Source organism: Onychostoma macrolepis, chromosome 08 (assembly GCF_012432095.1).
Source record: "Onychostoma macrolepis isolate SWU-2019 chromosome 08, ASM1243209v1, whole genome shotgun sequence".
Classification (NCBI taxonomy): Eukaryota; Metazoa; Chordata; class Actinopteri; order Cypriniformes; family Cyprinidae; genus Onychostoma; species Onychostoma macrolepis.
In genome coordinates this window covers 26538283-26558614 of record NC_081162.1, presented here as the reverse complement: position 1 = coordinate 26558614, position 20332 = coordinate 26538283, and the positions used below count along the sequence as shown (strand labels likewise).

The following is a 20332-nucleotide window of genomic DNA, read 5'->3' as shown; positions in this document are numbered from 1 at the left end:
AACTTAAACAAATACAGGTAATTTACAAAATTAAAGTTAAATGAAAGTCTGTTTTTTTGGGGGGGGTTTTTACATATTAGAAGTTTGTTTTATAGCAAAAGCAGATAACTCCAACAGTCGTTTTTGGCAAAAGCAGTAAAACATGAACTCGCGATGCCTTGAAAGTAGACAATACCAGCTTTTTTGACAAAACGTGTTTGGGGTTCAGATCGAGCTATATGTGAAAGTGAAGAATAGAGTGGAGAATAATGCACGGCAATCAGCAAATTTTTTTTAAAGTGGCGTTTATCGGTTTTTGCAAATGAACTAATATGTATATATGTGTGTTAGGGTTGTCACGATACCATAAAAATGTCTTACGATACTATGCCAGCTGAAGTATCACGATACCATGCAGTATTATGTTCATTTAAAATTCAATTCTACAAAATAAATAAATAGATGTAAGTGAAAACAGACAATATTATTCTCTGAATACTTAATGTGAATGAATGACTGGCTATTGTTATCCATGAAATGATCTAAACAAAACTCATCTTAGCACTGCACAGAAGCAGCATGGAGTGACATTTAGATGTGGCATTTATACATAATCATTCAAACGATTCTTTCAAAACGGCTGAATCCTTCAGGAGCGAATCAAATGACTGTTTTTATGAACGGCTCAGTGAATCAGTGATTCGCCCAAATCAACGCGGATTTGGATTCGAACACAAACGAAACAAAAACAGCACTCTTGCTTGTGTCGTATTGCCGAACTGTCAGGAGCATTTTTTTGTTCTTGTATCTTGAAATTTCCGAGTTAGCAGCATGTATATTAAAACATAACATTATAAATGAATAAACAAAATATACATAATGATTGATAAGAACCAAGTGCAAAGCCGCTATGCTGATGAATGGATTTGCATTCGTGATCGCAAAGATGCTTCCAGAAACGAACTATTACACCTGTTCTAGAAGTGGTCAAATTAATTAAACTGTGAGAATACTTTCTTGTAAGATATTATGATGTTGAATAAGTGATGCTTGAGCTGCTGTTTTTTTTAAATGACATAAGATGGTCTGAATCAGACCCTTTCTTCTGATAACCTGCAGCATGAACAACGACGTGCAAGTGCGACTTCCCATTGCAAACTGAACTGAAGCATTGGGAAACACTCAGCACCATATAACGCGTAACGTTATACACAGAGCACAGCAGAAAGACATTTGGCAATCAACTTGTAATGTTTCTGCTGGCATGCATGTTCAAATGAACGTTTTAAACAGTGTTCTTGCCGTGCATACAACATATCTTACGGTACCGTATGGACGATACTACCGTTTAAAAAATGCAATGGCACCGCGGGTATTTTTAAGCTTTAGTATCGCGATACTACCGTAGTACCGGTGTATCGTGCAACCCTAATACACACACACACACACATATTAGTTCATTTGCAAAAACCGATAAACGCCACTTTAAAAAAAATTTGCTGATTGCCGTGCATTATTCTCCACATATATACACGTGTGTGTGTGTGTGTATATATATATATATATATATATATATATATATATATATATATATATATATACACACACTCACTTTACTCGTGTATTAAAGTGTTTGTAAGAAAATATTGCAATATTTTGCTGCATACACATTACTGTTTCGGAAGTTTTTATTCAGCGAGGAGTTATTAAATCGATCAGAAGTGACAGTAAAGACATTTATAATGTTATAAAAGATTTCTATTTCAAAAAATAAACTCTGTTCTTTTGAAATTTCTATTCATCAAAGAATCCTGAAAAATAAAATATCACGGTTTCCACAAAAAATATTCAGCAGCACGACTGTTTTCAATGTTCATAATAATCAGAAATATTGAGCAACAAATCAGCATGTTAGAATGATTTCTGAAGGATCATGTGACACTGAAGACTGGAGTAATGATGCAGAACATTCTACTTTGATCACAGCAATAAATCACATTCTACATTATATTTATAAAAAAAACTTATTTTAAATAGTAATATAATTTTTACTGCATTTTTGATCAAATAAATGCAACCTTGGTGAGCAGAAGAGACTTCTTTCTCTTATATTTATTATTTGATTTATGCTACTACCAGGATTTAAACAAGAAATAATGAAATATGACTGGTATTGTCGTTTGGTCGATACAGTTCTCATAACTTCACTGTGTTTGTGCAGAAACTGGATGCTGGCAGTCAGCTGTCCTTGATTGATGACCTGCACAGGGACATCCGCTCTGCTGCCGCTGAGGTCAGAGGTCAACACCTACCTGGCTTCTGTCTGCCCAAGAAGGTAAGAATCCCTTACAGAGACAAACTACAGAGCAAAAGTCAGTACATGTCAACTCTGATAGCACAATCAATATAGAAGTGTTCAGAATGACACACTGCCTAATATTTGTGAAAAAAGTAGTATGCGGTTTGGAATACCCAGTTAGTCTACTACATATGACAAAATATACTCAGCTGACATAAATGAACTGGAGCAACTGTGATTTTTAACTTTGGCTGTCCTATCAAATAATGAGTCAAAGACACAAAAAGTTTTTTTTATACATATGAGATTCAAAATGCAGAACAACAGTTTTTATTGTCAAGATTATAACTGGATGCCACTTGCTGAGTAAAATGTGGCATAGTGATGCCAGTTGATAACATTGTCAAACTACTGTTGGAAACACTGTTATATGCACACCATTTCACATACTATATTTATTAGATTGTAGTAGGACGTATACAGCATGTATGTTGTAGTAAGAAAAGAAAAACAGAAAAGCAAAGTATTCCATTCCAGCAATTCTTTATGAATATGAAAGAGTGTTATTATTGTTAACAAACTATTGTTAATAATTGTCTGTAATTTAATTAATTCTAGAATAAAAAGAAATATAAGTATTAGCTAAAGTTCAACTTAAACTGAAATGCAAATACGTTTAGGTTGAAGTACTGAAATTACTAAAACTAAAAATTTATTATATATAAAGCCAAATAGAATTATAAAAAAAATTATATAAAAAAAATACAAAAATGACAAAAGCAAAGTGTTTAATTCTGAATACAGGCTTTATGAAAATGAAAGCGTGTTGTTATTTTTAAGTAAAACTTCTAAAAAATAATAATAATAATGTTCTGTAAATGCAATGAAGCTGAAATAAAATAGAAATATTCAATTTTTAAAAAGACTTTTAAATTGAATTTGAATTTTACATTGGCAACTAACTGAAAATACATTTAAGTGTTAAAATTACTACAACTAAAGCTGAAATAAAATTAATGTTAAATAGATACATTTTAAAAGAAAAATATTCCATTCTGAATGCAGCATTTATGAATGGAGGAGTATTGTTATTGTTAACTAAAATTAAAGCTAAATAGAATTATTAAACAACAAACAAACATAAAATGACAAAAGCAAATATAAATATTAGATAATAAAAAAAAAGTTGGCAACTAACTGACATAAGTGTAAGTACTAATATCACTAAAAATTAAAATCAAATTAAAGCTAAATAGAAATATGAAAAAAGAAAATAATTTAAAGATTTAAAAAAAAAATTTTTTAAATGTTGCCTTGTCGACTAACTGAAATATGTTGTAAATGCTAAAATTACAAAAAACCACGAAGTAACATAAAAACTGAAAATATAAAAATAAGCCAATTCAAAATAGCAATAAATACTGTAATAGTGTATAAATAAATCCTGCAGTAGCACTGATGTGACACGCTGTGTGTTTTTCCTCAGGGTGTGACATGTATTCTCCCCGTACTGAGGGAGGGTGTGCTGACAGGAAGTCCTGAGCAGAAGGAGGAGGCGGCTCGTGCGCTGGGCGGAGTCATTAAGCTGACATCAGCGGAGGCGCTGCGGCCCTCTGTGGTCAACATCACCGGACCGCTCATCCGTATCCTAGGAGACCGTTTCGCTTGGTCTGTGAAGACGGCTCTGCTGGAGACACTCACTCTGCTGCTGGCCAAAGTCAGTGTCCATCACGCCTCTGTCCTCATGCTGATGTAGACCCTTCATTCACACTCATATCTCCTCTCTCTCGTGCGCAGGTGGGCATCGCTCTGAAACCCTTCCTGCCGCAGCTCCAGACCACCTTCCTGAAGGCTCTCCAGGACTCCAGCCGCGCCGTGAGGCTGCGGGCGGCAGAGGCTCTGGGTCAGCTGGTCTCCATACACACTAAAGTAGATCCACTGTTCACAGAACAGCTGTCGGCCATACGCAACGCAGAGGACTCTGGAGTCAGGTAAAAACACAAAAAACAAAGAAAAAATCTTCTGCTCAGCACGACTGCATTTATTTGAATCAAAAATGCAGTAAAATCAGTAATATTGTGAAAATAGACAGAAATAGGATTCTTTGATAGATAGAAAGTTAAAAAAAGCAGCATTTATTTTTGTACTTTCACTTTTGATAAATTGAATGCATCCGTGCTGAATAAAAGTATTAATTTTCTTACCAAGTAGTTGAATATGAAATATTGGTTTAAGTTTAAATATTTTTATTAGGTGACATTTACATTTACATTTAGTCATTTAGCAGACGCTTTTATCCAAAGCGACTTACAATTGGGGAATACATAGAGCGATTAATCTTGAAGAGGCAATCAGACATACGAAGTGCTTGCAACACCAAGTCTCAGGCATTGTTCAAATAAATACAAACTACCAAAGGAAGGAATAAGTAAAGATAATTTTTTTTTTTTTTAAGTTTAGGATGAAGGTGGCAATAAAGAGAGTGCAGAGTGATGAGAAATGAAACTAAAACTATGCAGGAAATAGTATGTGTGTACTGGTGCGATGAGCAATTTTACGGTTAGATGCTTATTATAACAGAAAGACACCAATCAGAATTAAATATCCCAGAGGCCCACAGATACTGACAAATTTGTGGCCACCCTTGGAAAAATAAATGATTTTTGTTTTTTGTTTTTGTCTTAAGACTAGCTGGCAGTAGCTGATCATTCATAACCACTGTAGTTTTTACCAAATTAATTAGTCACTATTAATTATTATTAGCTCTTGCTCATAATTAAGGTTTCTCATGTGTCCTCTGTAGAGAAAAGTTATTTTGTGCTTGTCAGTCACTCTGTTATTGTCTTTATTCTGCAGGGAGACAATGATGCAGGCCCTGCGCTTCGTCATCCAGGGTGCAGGAGCAAAGGTCGACCCCACCATCAGGAAGAACATCACCACCACACTGCTGGGCATGATGGGACATGATGAGGTACAGCTATTAGTCAGGGTTATTATGGTTAACTAAAATTAAAACCATAATTAAAAAGGGAAAAAAAAAAACTTATATATATATATTAGTGGTGGTCCGTTATCGGCGTTAACGTGCTGCGTTAACGTGAGACTCTTATCGGGCGATAAAAAAAAATATCGCCGTTAATCTATTCTCAAAGTTGGGTTGGGAGCTGGGTCTATACTACGCAAACTATGATGACTTTCACCTTGATATTTTAGCGGATGTATACCTAGCGAATTGCACTGTAGGGGGCGAGCGAGTCTTGAACCTGTGTGTATATGTGCTAACATGGATGCAGCTATGAAGCCGGGTTTGCTTCAGGAAAATTTATTTTAAGAAGCTTCCCAATGGAAATCAGCAAGTCATTTCTGTCTCTACGTTACATGGTCGCGCTCTCTGTATCGCGCGCACAGCGGAGTTCCGCCCCGGTTCGCACACACACACATACACAAACAAACAAACGTAAGCGCACACACAAGTGAACACACTCCCACTCCTATTTGTAAATATTAAGCAGCAAAACGTCTATTTAAATATGACTTCTGTGTGTCTCTGTGTTAATGTATGGCACAGACGCGCGGGTTTGTTTACTACTCATATAGAAGCCCGCGTGACGCTTGCGGCGATATTAACGTCCGTCGTCTCACTAAATGAGGACATAAATACATGAACAACATCTCCAGAGCTGCTCTGAGAGTCACTTCATGAGCATTCGAGCGTTTCATTTGAGAAAAACTATCCTCACGGCAACCCGTCAAAATAAAAGTTCGGTTTCACTTGAAGACATTGGGCAGAACGTAATCGGCTACTACTACTAAAACTATTAAAATCTTATCTTTAGGGAATAATCATACAATGTCTTCAATGTTATTATCAATATTAAATTCTTGATGACTGCTAGTTGTTTACTTATCTACTTGGCAGAATTCAAATGAGCCATTTTAATCTAGATGAATCTAGATTAATTCCAAGATTACAGTGAGATTAATCTAGATTTAAAAAATTTATCTATGCCCACCACTAATTTATACCATCATTTACTCACTCAAAAGTTTCTTTAAACCTGAATGAGTTTCTTCTGCTAAACATAAATGCTATTTTGAGGAACATGGAAAACCAAACAGTTGCTGGTCCCCAGTGACTTATTCCATAGTATTTTTTTTTTTCCTTCTATCAAAATTCAATGTGGACCAGATACTATTTGGTTACCCACATTCTTCAAAATATCTTCTTTTGTCTTCAGCACAAGAAAAAAAATTAATACAGGTTTGTATTTTAAGGTGAACTATCCCTTTAATGACAGTCAGCAGCATGTTCAGTACTGCCCCTTTAAGACCTGCAAGCATCCGTTTTCTCTCAGCTGTTTACTTACTCATTTTAGACATAAAGCAACGGAGTCTATACATAAACCTTGTGTGTTTTGACAGTATTAGTGCACAAGATAACTTAGTTCAGTAATCAGGCGCTTTTTGACAGGCTTTATCACGCGCACTTCGGGTGTACGGGCTCAGAAAAAGCGCACGTCAGACCGACGCATGAATAAAACATTTAACCGGCAAGGCTTTAAAGCAGATCCGAATAATGTACAGTATATTGAGACGGAGGAATAAGAACTGCAGCTGATAGAATGTGCGCTGTAGCACGATACTACGATATTTCTTCAAAAGCAGATCGTGGAGACATTTTTATCGTCCACGATCAAAAATCGTCATATCGCACACCCCTACGTGTATGTATATGTGTATATATATATGTATATCTATATATATGTACAGGTGCTGGTCATATAATTATATCATCAAAAAGTTGATTTATTTCACTAATTCCATTCAAAAAGTGAAACTTGTATATTATATTAATTCATTACACACACACTGATATATTTCAAATGTTTATTTCTTTTAATTTTGATGATTATAACTGACAACTAAGGAAAATCCCAAATTCAGTATCTCAGAAAATTAGAATATTGTGAAAAGGTTCAATATTGAAGACACCTGGTGCCACACTCTAATCAGCTAATTAACTCAAAACACTTGCAAAGGCCTTTAAATGGTCTCTCAGTCTAGTTGTGTAGGCTACACAATCATGGGGAAGACTGCTGACTTGACAGTTGTCCGAAAGACGACCATTGACACATTGCACAAGGAGGGCAAGACACGAAAGGTCATTGCAAAAGAGGCTGGCTGTTCACAGAGCTCTGTGTCCAAGCACATTAATAGAGAGGCGAAGGGAAGGAAAAGATGTGGTAGAAAAAGGTTACAAGCAATAGGGATAACCGCACCCTGGAGAGGATTGTGAAACAAAAGCCATTCAAAAATGTGGGGGAGATTCACAAAGAGTGGACTGCAGTTGGAGTCAGTGCTTCAAGAACCACTACGCACAGACGTATGCAAGACATAGGTTTCAGCTGTCGCATTGAGCCACTCTTGAACAACAGACAGCGTCAGAAGCGTCTCGCCTGGGCTAAAGACAAAAAGGACAGGACTGCTGCTGAGTGGTCCAAAGTTATGTTCTCTGATGAAAGTAAATTTTGCCGAAAGTAAATTAGTGTCCCAGAGTCTGGAGGAAGAGAGGAGAGGCACACAATCCACGTTGCTTGAGGTCCAGTGTAAAGTTTCCACAGTCAGTGATGGTTTGGGGTGTCATGTCATCTGCTGGTGTTGGTCCACTGTGTTTTCTGAGGTCCAAGGTCAACGCAGCCTTATACCAGGAAGTTTTAGAGCACTTCATGCTTCCTGCTGCTGACCAACTTTATGGAGATGCAGATTTCATTTTCCAACAGGACTTGGCACCTGCACACAGTGCCAAAGCAACCAGTATCTGGTTTAAGGACCATGGTATCCCTGTTCTTAATTGGCCAGCAAACTCGCCTGACCTTAACCCCATAGAAAATCTATGGGGTATTGTGAAGAGGAAGATGAGAGACACCAGACCCAACAATGCAGATGAGCTGAAGGCCACTATCAGAGCAACCTGGGCTCTCATAACACCTGAGCAGTGCCACAGACTGATCGACTCCATGCCACGCCGCATTGCTGCAGTAATTCAGGCAAAAGGAGCCCCAACTAAGTATTGAGTGCTGTACATGCTCATACTTTTCATGTTCATACTTTTCAGTTGGCCAAGATTTCTAAAAATCCTTTCTTTGTATTGGTCTTAAGTAATATTCTAGTTTTCTGAGATACTGAATTTGGGATTTTCCTTAGTTGTCAGTTATAATCATCAAAATTAAAATAAATAAACATTTTAAATATATCAGTCTGTGTGTAATGAATGAATATAATATACAAGTTTCACTTTCTGAATGGAATTAGTGACATAAATCAACTTTTTGATGATATTCTAATTATATGACCAGCACCTGTATATCTATATATATATATATATGTGTGTGTGTGTGTGTGTGTGTGTGTATATACACATACATATACATGCATGCATATACTTAGATTGTCTATATATAGTGTGTGTGTGTGTGTGTGTGTGTGTGTGTGTGTGTGTGTGTGTGTAAAATATTAATTAATATTTAAATGTATTGTTATATAAAAATTTTTTACTCCTATTATTACTTCTATGTTTGAAGACATGCAAGAATATGAGTGCATGTGATCTTTGTCTTTAAAACAGTAACTAGCACAGGATGTGGTTGTGGTTGTGTTGGTGTGTCATTGTTGCCTTACCTCTCTCTGTCTGTATGTATGTGTCTGTGTGTGTAGGATGCCACGAGAATGGCCTCTGCAGGCTGTGTTGGCGAGCTGTGTGCCTTCCTGTCAGAAGAGGAGCTCAAGAATGTGTTACAGCAGCATGTCCTCGGTAAGATCACACAAATCTCGGGCCTGCCAGTGCTTTGGGATCAGATGCATTAAGAAAAGCACTTCAATCTAGAACTGAATCCTCTGATGTTATCTGTTTGTGTGCAGCGGATGTGTCTGGCGTGGACTGGATGGTGCGTCACGGCCGTAGTATGGCACTGGCTATCGCAGTGAAGTCCGCCCCTGATCGGCTGTGTTCGGAGGAGTACAGCTCGACTGTGCTGGAGGCCGTCTTATCCAGTGCCACCGCAGACAGAGTAAGACACCGCAGTGAATCAGCAGAGAGTCCAGCTCGTGTTGTAACCCAGTGAGGCCAAAAAATGCCTGTTTAGGGCCAAATAGATCTTGAATTTGACAGTCAAAACTTAGGAATATTCAAATGTTTGTTCATTGCTTGAACCTTTAAAACTTTCCTAAATCCACTGGCTGGTTCTTCCTCATAAATGTTCACTGCAGCTGCTTTTCATACTGAATAAAGCTCAGGGTTTCTTACGCTGTATGGAAAATACAGAATTCATCATTATTTCATCATTTTAGTCATGTATGTGTTTCCAGACTGTTGTCCCTATCCTGATTTCTAAAATATTAAATTAAGAACTTAAAATAATAATAAGTTAATTAGTTAATAAGTAAAAAAAATTATCATAAATTTATCATTCAAGCAGAGTGTTTTTTTCATGACGAGGCGATAAATCATCAATAAATACATAAAATAATTTATCACATGTTTGATATGGTCTAAAAAAAATCTGGACATTTGAGTATGAAATAGTATAGAATTTGAAATGGAAAATGTGTAAGAACCTTGGAAGCCTGACTTCTGGACGTCGTTTAACACCAGCCAATGAGATTAGAGCTGATGATTTTGCTTTTTCATGCTATGCATTCATGAACGCTTTGTTGTGTAACTGTGGTGCAAACATTTGATTCTCGTGTGTGTGTGTGTGTTTTCTGCAGATCCCCATCGCCTGCAGCGGCATCAGAGCCATGGGTTACCTGATGAGACACCAGCTCCGCTCAGGAGGACCGGAGAGCATCTCGCCCCGCATCGTCACACAGTTCGTCAAGGTGAGACTGACTCCAGCCTACACAGATAAACCGCCTACTATACAGTAGTGTACAGATTACTGTATAATGCACACTGCATACTTAATATGTTTGGGTAACACTTTACAATAAGTTAGTTTGCATTAACTAACAATGAGCAATACATTTGTTACAGTATTTAATAATCTTTGTTAGCATTAGATAATAAAAATACAGCTGGTTATTGTTAGTAATGTTAACCGGGGTCCAATAAGTAATAGTAAATGTTAAAATCAACATCATAAATGCTTTAGAAGTATTTCTCATTGTTAGTTTATCATTTTATCACAATATTGTTTCTGGTTCATTAGAGCACTTTGCATTATGGGATACAATTTTTCATGTAGTGTAGGGCTAGATGATAGACAAGAATATTATTTTTTCATATCATTCAAAATTGATATCAAAATATTCATTTAATACCATTAATAGGGAAGGAAATGCATTTGTCGTATTTGTTAGACCTCAACAATAAACACAAACAACTAGTTTGAGTAAACTAAATTGAATTTATGGACGTGTGAAATTAATTGTATTTTTATCCGAATTCTTTTAATATACATTTATAATTAAAAAGGTAAAAGGTGAATTCATAAAACTTCAACAATTTAATCGATGTTTTAAAATGTAATCAAATGTAAATATAACAATTAATTTGCAATTTTTCTTCATTTGCAAAAATTTCAATTAATTATTTTTCTTGTCAAATGAGGTGCTGCACAAAGTGTGTAAGTTAATGCATGAATAGAAATATATGATATTCCTCAATGTCATGTTTTTATTATCATTATTACTTTGAGAATTACATTTGCTATATAATAGTAATATATTTCTGGCATAATTTCTACAAAATATTGAAAATTACTTAAACAATATGGACTTAATGTTTTTTGATAAATTGATTTATCACACAGCCCTATCTGGTTATATTCCATACATATTCCATAAGATGCTTTTTGTACACCATTGTGAACAAACTCGAACACATTAGTTGTACTGAATTCGCTCTCTGCCGTGGCTCCTCCCACAGTGTCTGCAGAACCAGTCGAGTGACATTCGTCTGGTGACGGAGCGCGTGCTGTGGTGGGTGTGTAAGGAGGCGGAGACTCCTGCTCTGGAGCCCAGTCTGGTCAAACCGGTCATCAAAGCCCTGCTGGACAACACCAAGGACAAGAACACCAGCGTCCGAGCGCAGAGCGAACACACGCTCGTCAGCCTGCTGCGGCTGCGCCAGGGAGAAGACGGCATGCAGGTCAGTCAGCACACGATGTTGCTCTCTTCCATGCACCATAAAAATGATGTTATCTAAATGTATGTAAAAAGTGTATTTTTTGTAATTAAAGAATGCAGGCCTGTATCTTAGAATCTGCTGGTAAAACTAATGTTACCTAATTTTTCACAAAATAAGAATGAGGATGTTTCAAAAAAAAAGAAAAGAAAAAAAAGATGTCTGTGTGTTGTACCTGTTTTTATATCTCATAGGGACTCGTGTCACGGTGGGGACCTAAATTGAGGTCCCCACGGGTAAACAAGCTTATAAATCATACAGAATGGTGTTTTTTGAGAATGTAAAAATGCAAGTTTCCGGTGTAAGGTTGGTGTAGGGTGATAGAAAATCCGGTTTGTACAGTAGAAAAACCATTACGCCTATGGACAGTCCCCACAAGTATAGTAAACCAGACGTGTGAGTGTATATTCATAATGTATGATTTTATGCATTGTTTGTGATGAGATCAGTGCACTGATCAGTCACAGGTCAGTTGAGGCAAAGTCACATCAAATTTTTTGCTGTGCATTGATAAATTTATTCATCGTTTCCATTTTTTGTGCATAATTTTCAAATTTTGTTTATGCATATGCACATTTACTTGTCAGATAAAAAATGTATCCAACTCAAGTCTTCATGCGCATTTTAAGATTTTACGCACATCTTGCCATTTCCATCCAGCATTTCTATGCAATATCTCAAAATTTGCATAAAATATGTGGATGGACATAGCTTCTAATGAAGGGTGGTTTTATTGGAAGTGTTGGGTAAAGTAATTTATTACAACATTGCATTACTCCTTAAAACAGTAACTAATTGTGCTACTTTTTACGTAAAATAATGCATTGTTACTTTTGCATTACTTTTTTCACCTGAACTGGGCTTGCTTATTTATTTTTTAATAACAAAAACTGGAAACTGTAAAGGCCTTTTGACACCAAAAGTGAACTGAATAAGCCTCAGGCTGAAGGAAGTGCCTCTAAACCTCGCTCCAGATTTCTCTCAACATGGGAATAGAGAGAGGTGTCAGTGAATAAATAGGAAAACAAAGTAACTGGCATTAATTATTTGAAAAAGTAACGCGGATATTTCATTGTAAATTTAAAAATGCGTTACTTTAGTAGTTACTTGAAAAAAGTAATCTGATTACATAACTATCATTATTGGAGTGTTTTACGAGAAAATAATATTTCAGCTTTTCTACTTCAGAATTTCACATTTAGTGTTACTTGCCACTTTGTAAATATTTGTGAAGTTTACTAGCAATTTCTGAGTGAAAACTGTTTTAAAGTCATTTTTGTTTTCAGTTTGGAAAACAAAAGATGATGCTGCGCAAAATATTCACAGCTTTTTCCATACAATAAACACAGACGAGTGATCAATAAACACCTTAAAAATCACCAATCGTGGCACAGCAGTTCAAATAATGTTTGCATGTGTAAATTTGTTTCAGAGCATCAGTGCAATCCTGGACTCGGCCAGTAATGAGCTGCTGTCAGAATGTTACCGCAGGTCCTTGAAGAAGATCTCCAGCCTTCCCGACTCAAACGAAGAGATCGATGACACCATCCTGACATGATGGACAGCTTCAGCTGCTCTGAATCCAGTCCTGTAGCTGCTGCTGTTCCCAGAGATCCTGCATCATCTGCCAGTCACACACACACACACACACGCTAGCTTTGACTCATGTCATTTATGCCACAAGGAAAGCCTGGGAAAGTATTTATTGTGCTGAGCCCCGAAAATCATCATCTAAAATCTGCATTGTCCTTAATTGGCCATTAATTTGTAAATGTATATTTTTCGTTTGGTTTTCTTCTGAAAGACGAAGTATTAATTTGTGCCAATTCTTTTCAAACACTGATGTTCTGATGCCCTTTTATATTTCGTTTGGATGGTGAGCAGTTTCTTGCTGTTGTAATTGATTTCTCCGTGTGTGTGAGAGACGCGTGAGCCATTAACAACCCAAAGGATGTGATGCTGATTTTTCCAATTAGCGCTGTCCACAAATAAATTGTTGTATGAATAAATACAAAATGAAAACCTTGATTTAATAAACGGTTTGACTTAAAGAAATTACATTGTGTTTTGATGTTTTAATTCCTGCTCAACATTTCATGCATCTTTATAACATCTGAAAACTCATAATTACTCCACTGAAGTATCATTTTCAAGAGAAGTCACCCATGTTTGAGACATTGTGTACCCAGGAATCTTGTCTGTGGTTTTACAATTCAAATAACTGAAGCATTGCTTGTGTAGTAGATATATATATATATATATATATATATATATATAATTTTTTTTGTGTGTGTATTTTGAGTTGGTAAAAAAAATAAATCCGAAAGAACTGATCTGAAATTTAAATTCTCTTTATTTGTTTAAAGTGGTTTAAACTAAAATGAGTTATGCTATCAGTGAAAGTCACAATCACACAAGAAAGTAAAAGGTAGGGTAGGCAATTTCGGCGAGAACGGCAAGCTAGCTTTAAAAGCATAAGATTCCTGCATTTTCGTTAACAAAGCTTAATAAATAGTGTAATAAATGCATTGTTAATTGGTTCATGTTAGTTAATACATTAACTAATGTTAACAAATGACACCTTATTGTAAAGTGTTACCAATATTACAATAATAACACCTTCCAATCTATGATTGGACGAACATTTCAGGGTCCTACGCCTTCCACAGATGACATAAATACATACAAATACATTTAGACCACTTAGTGATTGCTATCGGGATGCGAAGAGACTTTCAACCAGCATAATAAAATAAAATGTTTCAGATTAATGCAATCAGAGCTATATTAAAAATGTCCTGGGTCTTCCAAGCTTTTTAATGCCAGTGAATGGTGGTCGAGATTTTGAAGCCCAAAAAAAGTACATCCATCCAAGTGTGCAGGTTTGATTTTGGCATTGGTGGGAACATAACAGCAGACAACAGACATTTAATTGTTTGATCAAAATTATTGCTAGGGACAGTTTAGTAGTCACTGGATACTGGTAGGGACATGTCATAGCGTCTCTACTAAATTATACACCCTTAAAAATCACAAGCATTGTCCTACTTTGGAAATTATGGTTCTCTCCTTAGTCCTTAAATATGAAGAGGTCAAGCAACAGATTAATCCAAATTTCACAAAAAGCTTATGGACATAATTATAATTCAGACATTGAAGTGAGTTTTTGTAATGAAACCACAGAGAAATTTTGGTCAGATTTTTTAAGGTTCATCCGATCTAATTTTGTGACTTTTTAAAGTTGTTTTCTTTGGATTGTTTGACTTTTCAAAAGAAAATATAGGAAAATATAACTTAAAATAATTTGTGTTTCATGATAGCTAAATTTCACATACATAAAAAAAAACATGGTTACTACAGTTGGTAAATGTTTTTACACTAACCATATGGTGTTTGTAGTAAAACTGTGGTTAATGAAAGAAAAAAAGATTTTGTCCGAAGTCCCGATCTTTAACAAATGATTCACGATACACGATTTTAAGTCCCGATCTGAATCAAATGACTAGCGATAGGCTATGTGATCCAATGGAGGCTTCTAAACAGTGAATCATTTTGTGACGCAATGGTTTAACTCATTAAGCTCTGTTTACAAATTATGTCAAAATTAAAAAATGAATGGCTATTTTGATCTGTTTTTTTTTTTTTTTTTTTTGCTAGTGAATCGCTTGAACTGAATGACCAAAAGTTTGAATCAATCAGAGTAGTTGCAGTGTAAATGACTCACTGAATTGATTCAGTTTGTCTGTTCCAATGCTTTCCACGTCCTCAGCCATGTTTACACGACACTGTCAGTACTACCCTGCTGAAAAAAACAATAGAACCCTGCTCAAAACACAATAGAAAATGTAATGGTTTTAATGGTTATAATGGGAATTGTATTGGTTTTAATGGAAACAATAATGGTGTCTACTGGTATGTGATGGATTCTATTGGTGGGATGTTAAATCCTATTGAAAAAATGCCCAAAAGGAATTTTGTAATGGTTTTACTGGAAAAAGCTAATGGTTTATAATGGTATTTTAATGGAAACCATTTGAATTTCTGTGATGGTTTCTATTGGGCTTCTATAGTTTTTTTTTAGCAGGGTACTACTGGCCTAGCTCGCTAGTTTAAGGACACTAACTGAAATAAGCAGAAAAGTATGATGTTTACAAATAAAATATGAATATTTCCATTTCAAAGATAACATCCAACCACTGCAGTTCAGTTAGTGACAGTTCAGTAGGAAATCAGTCGAAAGCATCCAGTCATCTCTCTTACCATTGAAGTGAATGTTCAAATTATACTATATTGTAATATATATTTGAGAAATTAATGTTGTATCCGATTGTATCCCATTTGCAGTGATAGTCAATGTAAAAAGAGCAAACGGGAGAAGCAGATGAACACAAAACAGAATAACATAAAGTTAAAGACTCACCAGTTCTTGCTTTTTGGAATTGTTTACCGCTCTGAAATCAGACTTACCTGTAATTCTCTGGATTCATGAGGGTTTTGGTTTAACTGACTCTTGAACTGAATTCTGAGTTTCCTTTCTGCTGGATGAGTTTATCTTTGTTTTCTGTTCATTTAAGTTTTATTTTATATGAACTGAAAAAGCCTGATGATATAGTCGCCCCATTTCAGGGAAAGGGCTGTTTTCCTGTGTTTATTCTCTGAATCCTATTGTGTTTTGAATTTGCATTTCCCTGAAGAATGTTATATTTCAACTATATCATCTTGTGAAAAGAAACATGTTCCAGTATGTTGTTGTTTAATTTACTTTATTAGTCACTGTTGGAATTCTTCTGTTGTCCTGCCAGTTCTCATTGTTAATATATCCCGTGCATCTGGGTAAACTGTTCCCCGGGTTTGGGGTGTTACAGTAGTCTTTGTGCCTTAAATGATAAGCACAGATTCAAACTTCTAGGTTTATTGGGTGGTAAAAAGCATCAACATTTTGCTGCAACTGAGCTAGAAATATAAGATTGATAGATCTTGAATTATTAGACAATAGGGTTATTACACTAACAAAGAGGTTTCCATCATCATAAAGCCACAGATCTGAAATCTTTATCGAAAAGTTTGAAGGTTTCAGCAGTCATCAGACACATCTGCAGATTTAGTGCATCGCAAACCCATCTGCGTGTCATTACTGAGCTCATATGCAACATACTTCATCTTCAGCTGATCCCGAGGAAATAAAATCTGCAGTTTTCTGGCAGACTGTCAAAATTCAAACTGCTTTGGAAAGTTGCACAGAGTTTTCTGGCTCTCACTGAGAAACTGCTGAGATGTCATGAATACATTTCTTTGTAGGCACTAAGGAAGAGAAAATGAGACATTGCTTTAAAAAGCACTGTGGTGGTAAGGTACAATGATGGTATCAGATGGTAATACTGTCAACTGTATAGTACATTCCACTGATGATCACCATGTTATTTGCAAATTTAAAAATAAATAAAAATACTGTATTATTAGACATGTCCAAAACATGACTTTTTTTTGTAAAGCAGTCATGTTTCCATTATAAAAAGGTGTGTGTGTGTGTGTATATATATATATATATATACTGTATATATATATAAAGCAGTTGTCATAGTATGTTTTGTGACTTTTTGTGGGGTTTTTGGGGGTTTTTGGCCAGTAAAAACAAAAAGAACAACAAAAACCATTTTGTTGTAATGTAATGATGCTTTAAAAATAATGCACATGTAATTTTAAATAACGAATAATTATGCTCAAAAAACATCTTGATATTCATGGATTCAGTTCATAGCCTAGAAAATACATTTTAAAAACGTTTGAAAAAAGTCCCTGTATTATAGTAGCCTATACACTGAAGTTGTGAAGCATTATTATTAAGTATTATTATTACTTATTATTATGCTGTTGTTGTTGCTGCGCAAAATTGTAAAAAGTTCTTAAAGGGAAAAACTACATCGTCGTGCTTTTATTCAATTTAAATTAAATAAAAAATAACTTTTAGCATTTTTCTAACCAATTTGACCAATTTTATAATTTTTTAAATAATTAAAAGCACTTGACGCCATTGACCCATATATATATATGGAAGGCCGACAGGGCCAAAAGTCTTCAGACGGAAAATGTGAAATTTAACTGTGTCAACACGCACAATTTGTCTGCATTAACCTGGCAAATTTTGTACGTATAGACACGCACATTTTGGTCGTGTTAAGGCGGCGATTTTTGCTGCGTTTATTTGGTACGTGCACAGTTTGACCGCATTAAGACCACATATTTGAATGTGTTTCTCAACAATGTGTTTATCTTCTTAAGATGGCAATTTTGAACTTAAGGCCTTACAATCTATATTACCCTCATATTAATGCTTTCTTTAGTTTATGGTGTCATTAGGTAGGCCTAATAAATGTAATGAGATGTAAAGAGTTTTGTTGTTTATTTTATTTTTTATAGGATACTACTCCCAGGTCCGTGTACCTTCTGGTCATTTGAACAGAAATTAAGCTAGATTTGTCTCTTTTTTCATGGGTTACAAATTAGAATATGCTTTAATGTTTTAATATAATGTTTTAATGCTTTAATATTGGTTTTGAATGTGTGAGCGGCCCTGAAACATGCACCTTGTACGCATGTACGCCCCTTCAGTTCATAATTCAAAAGTATAGCCTATAATTGGGATTTAAGACATTGCAGTAGACTAATTATTACTGTGAAAACGTAAGTAGGCCTAAAGTTTTATTATAAATTATTAATAAAAATAAATATTAGTTATTTTTATGTGGGGTTTGGGTTTTCCCATGAAACACAAACTGTTATTATGTAGCCTAAGTCTTTTTTACATAATAACAGTTAAAAGTGTTATATTTAATCTAAATGTGTAAATATAAAGCATTGTTTACTTCATCTATTACACAGTAAAAGAGTGCTGCTGCGCTCATAGTCTAGTTACAGCATTTACTGTTAAATCCTGTTAGGTGCATGACAAGGTTTATAGATCTGGGCCTGTAAGAATTAAATTATGAAGAACCACTGATTGGAGATGCTTTTACTTTTACTTTGCCTCATAATCCTTCTGCATGCTATATTTTTTCAGCTGCTTTGAAAAAGTGGTGGGGGGACAGAATCAACTTTGGTGGGGGCATGTCTCACCCACCCGTTCCACCCGCAAATTACGCCTATGATTATTATTATTAATGTTATTATTAATTATAAAAATTTTCTTATGTTTTTACTGCAATAATTCCCCACATTGTCTTTTGAAGAACGCCTATTGCTACATTTTGAAGTCGCGCATGGATTCTATTTTCCATGCTTACATACAGTGATGAATGGACCATCAGTTTTGTACCCGCAAGGGTAAACTGCACATCTGCATTTGGGTTTCATTCTCTGTAGTCCGATCAGGCAAACACTTAGCCCCTGTGAAATGGTTCTGTGAGTGGGCTGTGGGTTTGTTGTCTCTGCAGTATTAAAGCAGGCAAATCTGTCGAGCAAAAAAGGAATTAAAGTAGTTTAAATTAAATTAGTGGATATAATAAATATTTGCTAAAACTCATGTGATCCTGTGTTCCAACGTTTGTATACGCTGGGGTATAGACCTTTTTCCTGAAAACCTGATGAGCAGCGCCATGATGGATTCTAACTTCCGTTTGGGTGCTCTCGTGTTCCGGGCCCCATAGAAATCCGTTAAAACAGGGTAAAAAAAAAACTTTTTCAATATAATTACATATAAAAATGTGCGGAGGGATGCTGTGCTGTTGTTGGCTGCCACAGTAACGGCAGTAAGCTAAGGAATTCCTTTAAAGTACTTGTTTTGCGTATCAGAAAATCTGTCTTGTCAGGCACTGTATACATGGCTTGCAGCGCTTAAGTTAAAATACTGAGTGTGAAATAATAGCAGATGTTAAAATAATGTTTGCTCTTATCATTCTGTGTACAAAATCCCATGAACTTCACCCCGATCGGGAGCTGTATGTGCACTCATCTGTTTTCAGTGCAGCTAACCTCGCGTCGCTTCATGTTATCTTCCCACTCATTGAACTATGACTGGTCCTTTACTGCAAAAAGACGGTCATTGCAACACTGTAAAGTGATGAAACAATGGCGCCACATGATTTTTTTAAATAACTTTCATAGGTTTCACATTATATTATCGGCTCTGAAAATATGTAAATGTAACTAGAAACCGGAAATGTAAAGCACAGTTCTAATCAGGGGAGACTTCCGCGTTCATAAAAAGGTCTATACGTATACAAACGTCAGACGTAATATTTGTTCGTGTTTCATGGGAAAACCCAAACCCCATGTAAAAATAACTAATATTTATTTTTATTAATAATTTATAATAAAACTTTAGGCCTACTTAAGTTTTCACAGTAATAATTAGTGTACTGCAATGTTTTAAGTCCCAATTATAGGCTATACTTTGGAATTATGAACTGAAGGGATGTACATGCATACAAGGTGTTTCAAGGCCGCTCACACATTCAAAACATATTTAAGGATAAAACAATTAATATTAAAGCATATTCCAATTTTTAACCCAAAATTGCCACCTTATAACACGGCCAAAATGTGCGTGTCTATATGTACAAAAGATATGGAAGGCCATATTATTAAATTTGTCAATCAATTTTATGCAAATTTGGATGGTTTCGGCCTTGCCATTGGCCAAAACATTAACCTCTGTACACAAAATAATGCATGGAGACGCAATAACGTGTACAGGCGTTATTTCGTCTGTACACGTTAAGTGTAAAGACAAATTTAATAATACGGCCTTCCATAAAATTTCACACGTTCCTTTTGAAGACTTTTGGCCCCGTCGGCCTTCCATACACATACAGCAAATACATGCATCCTTTGATCGCGACTCGGGCTTGTTGACTGCTGTTACGTCATATGGC

General features: G+C 35.6%; 1 protein-coding gene across 1 annotated transcript in view; it reads left to right on the top strand.

Moving 5' to 3' along the window:
• Positions 1-13520, top strand: part of gcn1 (GCN1 activator of EIF2AK4) — a 49803-nt gene extending 36283 nt beyond the window's left edge. The window contains 9 exon segments of the mRNA XM_058784574.1: positions 2201-2314; positions 3765-3995; positions 4076-4269; positions 5135-5249; positions 8993-9089; positions 9197-9345; positions 10046-10156; positions 11205-11426; positions 12895-13520. Coding sequence (XP_058640557.1) covers positions 2201-2314; positions 3765-3995; positions 4076-4269; positions 5135-5249; positions 8993-9089; positions 9197-9345; positions 10046-10156; positions 11205-11426; positions 12895-13020 — 1359 coding nt within the window. The 3' untranslated portion in view covers positions 13021-13520.
• The last annotated feature ends 6812 nt before the right edge of the window (positions 13521-20332 follow it).